Here is an 11,221-nt window from a genome sequence, read left to right on the forward strand (position 1 = left end):
CTTGACCCTCTCAGGAACCTTGTGAAATTGAAGGGTATGACTGTTGTGTTTATAAATGAGCAACTTGAGGTTTGCAGAGTTTAACTGACTTGCTCAAGATTACCCCCTTATAAGGATAGAGCCAGGGCTCCTGGCCAGATGCTCTGGCCCCAAACTACTTGCTTAGTACTTTATTCCTGATGAAATGAGGAAAACCCTAGTGCCTAGAGGCCCAGGGAGGCGCCTCAGATCCATCACAGTAAGCACAGATTCCCCAGGTGGTATCTTAAAACAAACTGGGTATTTCTCTTGTTCACTGGCTGAATGGGGTTCTTTTCAATGACTTTCTAATCTAACTTGGGCAAGTGAGTCCCCAACTTGAGCAAGTGGCTCGGACAAAAATTGCTTGTGCATAAAACTCAACTCAAAGTGGATCAAGGACCTAAGAATTAGACCAGAAACCCTACACCTAATAGAAGAAAAAGTAGATCCAAATCTTCATCTTGTTGGATTAGGTCCTGACTTCCTAAATCAGACTCTTAAAGGGCAAGAGATAAAATCAAGAATAAATGGGCTGGGGATGTGGCTCAAGCGGTAGCGCGCTTGCCTGGCATGCATGCGGCCCGGGTTCGATCCTCAGCACCACATACAAACAAAGATGTTGTGTCCGCCAATAACTAAAAAATAAAATATGAAAATTCTCTCTATCTCTCTCGCTCTCTCTTTAAAAAAAAAGAATAAATAAATGGGATGAATTCAGGGGCTGGGGATATAGCTCAGTTGTTAAAGTGGGTGGCTTGCATGTACAAGGCCCTGGGTTCAATCCCCCAGCAACGCAAAAAAAAAAGGGGGGGGGTGAATTCAAACTAAAAATCTTCTCAGCAAAGGAAAACAATCAATAACATGAAGAGAATGTCCACAGATGGGAGAACATCTTTACTACATGCACATCAGATACAGCACTAATCTCTAGGATTTATAAAGAACTCAAAGCTGGGCTGGGTGGTGCATGCTTATAATCCCCAGCAGCTCCGGAGGCTAAGGCAGAAAGATCGCAAGTTCAAAGCCAGCCTCAGCAATTTAGTGAGGTGCTAAGCAACTCGGTGAGATCCTGTCTCTAAATAAAATACAAAAATAGGATTGGGGATGTGGCTCAGTGGTTGAGGGCCCCTGAGTTTAATACCCGGTATCCCCCACCCAAAAGAAAAAAAAAAAAAGTCGAAAAACCCAAAATATTAATAATAATAATAATAACAACAACAACAACCCAATCAATAAATGGGCTAAGAAATTGAACAGACACTTCTCAGAAGAAGATATACATCAATCAAAAAATACATGAAGGGCTGGGGATGTGGCTCAAGTGGTAGCGCGCTCGCCTGGCATGCGTGCGGCCCGGGTTCGATCCTCAGCACCACATACAAAGATGTTGTGTCCGCCAAAAACTAAAAAATAAATATTAAAATTCTGTCTCTCCTCTCTCTCTCTCTCTCTCTAAAAAAAAAAAAATTCTCTCTCCCTGTCTCTCTCTCTCTCTTTAAAAAAAATAATATGGGGCTGGGGATGTGGCTCAAGCGGTAGCGCGCTCGCCTGGCATGCGTGCGGCCCGGGTTCGATCCTCAGCACCACATACCAACAAAGATGTTGTGTCCGCCGAGAACTGAAAAATAAATATTAAAAATTCTCTCTCTCTCTCTCTCCCCTCTCTCACTCTCTCTTTAAAAAAAAAATAAAATAAAATAATAAATAAATATATGAAAAATTGTTCAACTTCTCTATAATTAGAGAAATGCAAATCAAAAATACTCTAAAATTTCATCTCACTTCAGTCAGAATGGCAATTATAAAGAACACAAGCAATAATAAGTGTTGGTGAGGATGTGGGGAAAAAGGTACACTTATACATTGCTGGTGGCACTGCAAATTGGTACAACCACTATGGAAAACAGTATGGAGATTCTTTAGAAAACTTGAAATGGAACCACCATTTGATCCAGCTATCCTACTCCTCAGTCTAGATCCAAAGGACTTAAAATCAGCATATTATTGTATGCCACATCAATGTTCATAGCAGCTCAATTCACAATTCACAATAGCTAAACTATAGAACCAACCTAGAAGCTCTTCCACAGATGAATGGATAAAGAAGCTGTGATACATATACTCAATGGAATATTACTCAGCATTTGTGGGTAAACAGATGAAGTTGGAGACCATCCTGCTAAGTGAAGTAAGCCAATCCCCAAAAAACCAAAGGCTGAATATTCTCTCTGATAAGTGGATGCTGATTCATAATAGGGTAAGGGGCATGGGGAGAATGGAACAACTTTGGGCAAAAGGGAGGGAGGGAGGGAAGGGGGCACCAGGCAAGAAAGATGATGAAATGAGATGAATATCATTACCCTAAGTACATGTATGACTGCACATGTGGTGCAACTGTACATTGTGTACAACCAGAGAAATGAAAACTGTGCTCCCTTTGTATACAATAATTGAAATGCATTTTGCTGTCATGTATAACTATGTAGAACAAATAAAAAAAAAAAGAATTGCATGTGATCACAAAAGTCCTATAGACAGTCTGGAAGTAGCTGTCTGCTGCTCCTGTCCACCATGTTCTTTATTTATGTTTCTTTGAATATTGTAGGTGACAAACCCCAGGACCCTCGATGGCCAACCCATTTCCCCCTCCAATAGAACTAAAACATGACAAGGATGAGAATGAGGAGGATGAGGATGATGATGATGATGATCCTGAGTCCACTGATTAAGGGCATATGGGTTCTGGTACTTTTTTTTTTTTCTTCTTTTTGGTACTGGGGATTGAATACAGGGACATTTTACTATTGAGTTACATTCCCAGTCCTTTTTTTTTTTTAATTTTTAGTTGTAATTGGACACAATACCTTTATTTCACTTATTTATTTTTATGTGGTGCTGAGGATTGAACCCAGGGCCTCCTACTTGCTAGTAAGCGCTCTACCACTGAGCCACATCCCCAGTCCTATTCCCAGTCCTTTTAATTTTAAAGTTTGATACAGGGTCTCACTAATTTGTCAAGGATCTCACTAAATTGCTGAGGCTGGCCTTGAACTTGTGATCCTCCTGCTTTAGTCTCCATAATTGCTGGAATTACAGGTGTATGTCCCATGCCTGATTTGGGGTCTGATATCCTCATATTGTTGCTGATAGTTCAGTCCTTGTCCCCATGCCAATCCAATAATGAGGACATGGTTTTGAGAAAAAAGGAAAAAGATTATTTTATTTATCTATTTATTTTTGTGTTGCTGGGAATTGAACCCAGGGCCTGTGCATGTGAGACAAGCATTCTACCAACTGAGTTATATCCCCAGCCTTTTTTAAAAAATGGATTTTATTTTATTAATTTATTTATATACGGTGCTAAGAATAAAACCCAGTGCCTCACATATGTTAGGCAAGTGCTCTACCACTGAGCCATAACCCCAGCCCAGGACAAAGAAGATTTATCGCTTTGCTAGCAAATGAGAAATACAGGGGACTCTTATCCCAAAGACTGTGATTCTGCCCATCAGGAGGAACAGGGGGGTTTTTTAAAGAGGTGATTCAGAGAAAATGAGATTATAGAGGAGAGATCAGGGAAAAGATGAGGGAGGAGAAGGTTAGGGAAAAGAAGATCAGAGAAGATCAGGGAAAAGGTTAGGGAAAAGAAGATCAGGGAGGAGAAGATCAGAAAGGAGGAGGTTTGGAAAAAGAAATAAACATGTAAGCCACAAGGGAACCCCTGTTACAATATCACCTGAAGGCATCACAGCTCATCAGTGAAGAAACCAGAAGGGGTCAAGTTACAGGTTAACTTTGGAAGATGTAACAACATACTTCTTTTTTCTGCAGTGCTGGAAATCAAACCTAAGGCCTTGTGAACACGAAGTAAGTGTTCTACTACTGAGCTACACCCCCAGCCCTTCTCTCATGACTGTTTGTTGCTTTTCTTTCTTTCTTTCTTTTTTTCCAGTACTGAGAACTGACGTCAGGGCCTATTTTTATTTTCAGGCATGGTCTCACTAAATTGCCCAGGCTGGCCTCGAACCTGCAATCCTCCTGCTTTAGCCTCCCAACTGGCGGGGATTTCAGTTGGTATGCCACCACGCCCAGCTTTCTCAAGTTTTTAAGGAAGGATGATGATAAGTATGCTCAGTTCAAGGATAGGCAGGTACAAAATCTGGCTGCTGCATATTGTCTTTTGGGATCTTAGACAGGTTCTCTGGGGCAGGGGCTTTGATGCATAAACCAGCTAAACATGCCCTTGGGCACTGTTTATATCTCCTAGGTGCCCTGGAGAGCCAAACCAGGCTGCACCTCCTTCTCTGTAGGCAGGATTCTGGACTTAGGTGCCGATTGTCTGGGATTCCCCATTGGTATCAGTGCTGATCTCTGGCTGGGTTCTGGGGTGATGTGTGCCTGGAAAAATGCCTGGTGGTGGCTTTCACCCAGCTGGCTTGGGTAGGGAGGGGAGTGGCCTGTCTTGATACAGGAGTCAGATGTGTACTTCTAGCTGTGGCCTCCAACACCCTTAGTTCACCTCCTCCAAACCACTGGCCTCTTATGAAAGGAGCTCCCAGCCCAAGAAAGGGTGCAGATCAAAGGCCACATCCCTTCTCTATCTAGAGAACGCGTAGTTCACTCACTCCTTTTACTCAAGAGACTGAAGCAGGGAACAAACCTTCAAGAAAGGTCATAATCATAAAGATAACCCCTCTGCCTGAGGCACTGAAAGAAGAATTCAGAATGACAATGCTGAAGCTTGAAGAAAAATTCAAGTTATGCTCAAGGCAAGGATGTTCATGTTCATGTATTAAAATAATATTTCTTAGCCTTAAAAAGGAATGAAATTTTGATATGAAAACATGCTAAGAAAGTCAGGCACATTGGGATAAATATTTTATGATTCTACTCATATAAGATACCTAAAATAGGCAAATTCAGAAACAGAAAGTAGAACAGTGGGTAAACTTACCAGGTTGGCAAGAGATCCAAAAGGGGAGTTATTTTTTAGTGGGTGTGGAATTTCAGTATGGGATGATTAAAAAAGTTCTGTAGATAGATGGAGGTGCTGGTTGTATAACCATGTGAATGTACTTAATGTTACTGAACCATACACTTAAAAATGATTAAAATAGGGTTTGGGGATATGGCTCAATAGCAGAGTGCTTGCCTAGCATACACAAAGCCCTGGGGTCAATACCAATGACACCAAAAATAAACAAATAAATATTAAAATACTGGGGCATGAGGGGTTGGGGATATAGCTCAGTTGGTAGAGTGCTTGGCTTGCATGCACAAAGCCCTGGGTTAAATCCCCAGAAACACACACATACAAACACAAATACTGGGGCATGAGCTGGGCGCGGGGGCACATGACTGTAATCCCAGAGGTTCAGGTGGCTGAGGCAGGAGGATTCAGAGTTCAAAGTCAGCCTCAGCAACAGCAAGTTGCTAGGCAACTCAGTGAGTCCCTGTCTCTAATAAAATACAAAATAGGGTTGGGGATGTGGCTCTGTGATTGAGTGCCCCTGAGTTCAATCCCTGGTATCAATCAATACATAAATAGATGAATGAATAAATAAAAATAAAAGTAAAAATAGATTTTGGGCTGTGTATGCAGCTCAGTTGGTAAAGCAGTACCCTAGCATGCACAAGGCCCTGAGGTTTGATCCTTAGTACTACAAATAATGATGATGATCATAATGTGTTGTGTATATGTCTTTGGCGGGGCAGTTACTAATAATGGAACTCAGGGGGACTTTGCCACTGAGCAACATCCCCAGTCCTTTTTATTGTTTTAACATGAGACAGGGTCTGGCTAAGTTGCTTAGGTTGGCCTTGAATTTGTAATCCTCCTGTCTCAGCCTCCCAAGCCTTTGGGATTATAGGCATGTGTCACTGAGCCAGGCCTGCCCTTTTTATTTAGAGACAAGGTCTCTCACTAAATTGCCCAGGCTGTTCTTGAATTTCTGATTCTCTGGCCTGAGCCTCCTGAGTTGCTGAGATTAAAGGCTTGAATCACTGGGCCTGACTAGTTCTGTTTGCTTCGAATAATATATAAATGGAACAATTTAATCAGGCAGAGTTGCGCACCACTCCAATTCCAGCAGCTAGGAAGGCAGCATAAGGATCACAAATTCAAAGCCAGCCTTCACAATTTAGTGAGGCCCTAAGCAATTTTAGTGAGACCATGTATCAAAATAAATAAAAAAGGGCTCGGAGTGTGGCTCAGTGGTTAAGTGCCCCTGAGTTCAATTCCTAGTACAAACAAAACAAAACAAAAACCAACTCATCATTTATGAATTCTTTTGTGTCCAGCTTCTTGCACATAGCTTAATATATTTGAGATTCAGCCATAAGATTGTGTGTGCCCACAGTATTTTCTTTTTTATTGCTATGTAGTGTTCTATTTATAAGCAAATAGCAGTGCATTATCCATTCCTTTGTAGATTTTTCTTTTTCAGTGTTGGGAATTGAACTTGGGACCTTAAGCATGCTAGATAAGGCAAAAACTCACTAAACTTGTAAGGGTCCGGCGAAGCGTCAGAGAAGGAGAGACCACACGAGACTAGCTCCATGCAATGGCAAGGGGGATTTATTAGGGATCCGTTCCAGCGCGATGGGGCTCCGTGCTCACTCAAGAAGGGAGAGCAGCCCAGAGCCCAGAGCAGAGGTCAAGCAGAGCTTAAGTACACTTTTTGGAGAGGGTGGGGGGCTTTGCATACATCAGAACAAATCATCATGAGGCGCGGGAAAATTGAACAACAACTCTGATACATGATTAGTCCATTCATTGGCGGGAACAGGCTGGGCAGGGGTGATTGGTCACTTCTAAACTGGGTACACATTCAAACTGATTGGTTCGGGCCCTGTGACAAACTGCACAGGGCCCTAGGCTGAATGGCCAGTAGGGCGTTGTCTTAACTATCTCAGGAATCTGGGTGTAACAGAGGAACTTAATAATACCTAATCTTTTACATTTTAATTCAAGCTTTCCAGCTTAGAAACTTTACCCTTTCAAACTAAGTCTCCTCCCTTGCTTTTTTTTTTTTTTTGGGGGGGGCAGGTATTGAACTCAGAGGCCCTCAACCACTGAGCCACATCTCCAATCTCATTTTTTAAAAAAATTTTTTTAGATGTTGATGAACCTTTGTTTTATTCTTTTATTTATATGAGGTGTTGATGAACCTTTGTTTTATTCATTTTTTTTTTTTTTTATATGCGGTACTGAGAAACGAACCCAGTGCCTCAAACATGCTAGGCAAATACTCTGCCACGGGCTGGGGATGTGGCTCAAGCGGTAGCGCGCTCACCTGGCATGCGTGCGTACCGTGTTCAATCCCCAGCACCACATACAAACAAAGATGTTGTGTCCGCCGAAAACTAAAAAATAAATATTAAAAAATTCTCTCTCTCTCTCTCTTTAAAAAAAAAAATACTCTGCCACTAAGCCACAGCCTCAGCTCCCCCCAATCCTATTTTTGTATTTTATTTAGAGACAGGATCTCACTGAGTTGGTAAGTGCCTCGCCAATGCTGAGGCTGGCTTTGAACTCACAATTCTCCTGCCTCAGTCTCCTGAGCTACTGGGATAACAGGCATGCACTACCACACCCAGTCCTTGCCTGATTTTTCTTGTTTTGTTGGTGGGTATTGAACCCAGGTCCTTATGCATACTAAGCACATGATCTACCCCACTAAGCTCTAGCCCTAGCCTGAATTTTTAGGTTAGTTAATTTTTGCCTGTTATAAATAATGAAACTCTGAATGTTCCTATATTAATCTTTTTTTGAATATAGGCATCTATTTATCTTAACCACATATACCCAGGAGAAGGTCATGGGGGAATGGGTATGATTAATATAATCTAGGGGCTGGGGATATAGCTCAGTTGATAGAGTGCTTGCCTTGCATGCACAAGGCTCTGGGTTCAACACACACAACACACACACACACACACACACACACACACACACACAAAGGGAACCTCCTTATATGGCACACACCTGTAATCTCAATGGCTTGGGAGGCTGAGGCAGGAGGATCCAGAGTTCAAAGCCAGACTCAGCAATGGTGAAGCACTAAGAAACTCAGTGAGACCCTGTCTCTAAATAAAATACAAAATAGGGCTGGGGATGTGGCTTAGTGGCAGAGTGCCCTGAGTTCAATCCCTAGTACCAAAACAAAACAAAACAAAACAAAAATCATATGAGATTTTCTAGTATAGACTGTACATCTTTCCTGCTTTCTTCCAATGGAAAGAACTCTCCTTCCTCCCTCCAGCTTCCATCACATAGTATTTTTCTCTTTTGGTATTCAGCTTCTTTGTTATATTATGGTCAAGTTATTCATGTTCATTTGCAAAATGAACATTTCTTGAGTGGTAACTACTATGCAAAGAACACTTTGTCCACTCCTTCTGTGGAGTATACAGATGTAAGACATTCATCTTGAGGAGCCTAGGGCCATTAATGGGGACTTAAAGGACATATATAATCATAGCACATGGAAGATGTTAAATGGCCAAACTAAGTTTAACATAAAGCAGTAGACAAGTTTAAAGGTGGGAAAGATAATTTTCAATGGGGCAATCAGAAAAGGCCCTGTGGAGGAAAGCTTTTGTCTGTGCAGAAGGAGAAAGGTCAATTAAAAAATGCAAAGGTGTGAGCTGGGATGAGCTTCCTGGGAGGGCACAGTGTGAATCAGGGCAGTGTGAGTGTGTGATTCCTTAAATTCATGAGGCCCAGCTGGTACAGCTGGGTTACTGTCATAGCCCAGCATATGGCCGGCTGGCACACAGAAGGTACTCAGTAAAAACATACTGTTTTAAACAGTGAGTGGCTCAGTCTGGTTGGAGGGTAGAGAGCTTGGGGAGAGGCAGTATTGAGAAAGATGCTGTCATTTTTTAAAATAGATTTATGTATTTAAAATTTATTTTTGGGGCTGGCGATGTGGCTCAAGCGGTAGCGCGCTCGCCTAGCGTGCGTGCTGCCCGGGTTCGATCCTCAGCACCACATACAAACGAAGATGTTGTTTCCACCGAAAACTAAGAAAAAATAAATAAATGTTAAAATTCTCTCTCTCTCTCTGTCCCCCTCTCTCTCACTCTCTCTTTTAAAAAAAAATTTTATTTTTGTACTAATTTGTTATGCATGACAGTAGAATGCATTTGACACATCATATATACATGGAGTATAACTTCTTATTTTTATGGTTGTACATGATGTAGAATCACACTGGTCATGTAGTCATATATATATATATGGTAATAATGTCCAATTCATTCTACTGTTTTTTTTTTTTTTAAGAGAGAGTGAGAGAGGAGAGAGAGAGAGAGAGAGAGAGAGGGAGAGAGAATTTTTAATATTTATTTCTAGTTCTCGGCAGACACAACATCTTTGTTGGTATGTGGTGCTGAGGATTGAACCCGGGCCGCACGCATGCCAGGCGAGCGCGCTACCGCTTGAGCCACATCCCCAGCCCCGTTCATTCTACTGTTTCTTATCCTTGTACCCTCTCCCCTTCTTTCACTCCCCTCTACCGAATCCAAAGTAACTCTATTTTTACCTAGCCTTTCATTGTGAATTAGCATCTGCATATCAGAGAAAACATTTGGCCTTTGGTTTTTTGGGATTGGCTTATTTCACTTAGCATGATATTCTCCAGCTCCATCCATTTACCAGCAAATGCCATAATTTAATTCTTCTTTAAGGCTAAGTAATATTGGATTGTGTATATATACCACATTTTCTTTATCCATTCATCTATTGAAGGGCATCTAGGTTGGTTCCATAGTTTAGCTATTGTTAGTTGAGCTACTATAAACATTTGCTGTGTCAATGTAGTATATTGATTTTAAGTCGTTTGGGTATAAACCCAGGAGTAGGATAGCTGGGTCAAATAGTGGTTCAATTCCAAGTTTTCTGAGGAATCTCCACGCTGCTTTCCATAATGGTTGCACCAATTTACAGTCCCACCAGCAATGTCTTTCCCCCACATTCTTGCTATCATGTATTGCTGCTTGTATTTTTTTTTTTTTACAGTTTTATGACTTTATTTAACTATCAGCAGTTAGTTCTCATCCATATTGACTGTCTGTAGATTTTTGAACGTGGTAATGGGGACATAGGTTACCAAAGTATAGAGCTTGTTTGGTGAATCTTCATCCTCGTTATGTTTTCTGGATAATTGCACACGAATACAATATGGGACATTCCTTATTCCTTTGGCCCAGACAGCTTTGTTGAGCCTGGTATTAATGCACACATCTGGAGTTCCCATCTCTTTCATGGCAAATTTCTGGATCTCTTTAAGGGCCCGAGGAGCACGCTTCTTGAAGCCCACTCCATGGATGCGCTTGTGAATGTTGATGGTGTATTCCCGGGTCACGACCTCGTTGATGGCAGAACGGCCCTTCTTCTTCTCGCCACCCTTCTTTGTGGGAGCCATTCTGCCAGGCCCAAGTTGGAAAGGGCTTGTATTCTTTAAAAAAATTTTTTTTTCTTAGTTGTCAATATACCTTTTACTTTTATATGGTGCTGAGAATCGAATCCAGTGCCTCATACATGCTAGGCAAGTGCTCTACCACTGAGCTATACTCCTAGCCCATTGCTTGTATTCTTGATAATTGCCATTCTGACTGGAGTGAGATGAAATCTTAAGTAGTTTTGATTGCATTTCTCTGTACTAGAGATGTTGAACATTTCTTCACATATTTGTTGATCAATTATATTTCTTCTTCTGTGAAATGTTTGTTCAGTTCCTTGGCCCATTTATTGATTGTGTTGTTTTCTTGGTGTTATTTGATTTTGTTATTTGGTTTTTTGAGTTCTTTATATGTCCTGGAGATTAATGCTCTGAGGTTCATATGGTAAAGATTTTCTCCCATTTGCAGGCTCTCTCTTCACATTGTTTCCTTTGCTGAGAAGCTTTCTGGTTTGAATCCAACCTATTTATTTTTAATTTTTTTTTTTAGTTGTAGATGGACACAATACCTTTATTTATTTTTATGTGGTGCGGGGGATTGAACCCAGTGCCTCACATGCTAGGAAAGTGCTCTGCCACTGAGCCACAACCCCATCCCCAACCTATTTATTCTTTTAAAAAAATATTTTTAGTTTTAGGTGAACACAGTAACTTTACCTTTTTTTTTTTAAATGTAGTGCTGAGGATTGAACCCAGTGCCTCATGCATGCTATGAGCACCCTACCACTGAGCCA

General features: G+C 41.3%; 1 protein-coding gene across 1 annotated transcript; it reads right to left on the reverse strand.

The window, feature by feature from the left end:
• Positions 1-10,029: 10,029 nt before the first annotated feature.
• LOC308645866 (large ribosomal subunit protein eL31-like) lies at positions 10,030-10,473 on the reverse strand. Its single transcript, XM_081288290.1, has one exon. The coding sequence runs from the start codon at positions 10,449-10,451 to the stop codon at positions 10,074-10,076; it is 378 nt and encodes a 125-aa protein (XP_081144416.1). The 5' UTR covers positions 10,452-10,473; the 3' UTR covers positions 10,030-10,073.
• Positions 10,474-11,221: the final 748 nt, after the last annotated feature.

Source organism: Spermophilus citellus (assembly GCF_964194105.1).
Source record: "Spermophilus citellus genome assembly, chromosome: 3".
Classification (NCBI taxonomy): domain Eukaryota; kingdom Metazoa; phylum Chordata; class Mammalia; order Rodentia; family Sciuridae; genus Spermophilus; species Spermophilus citellus.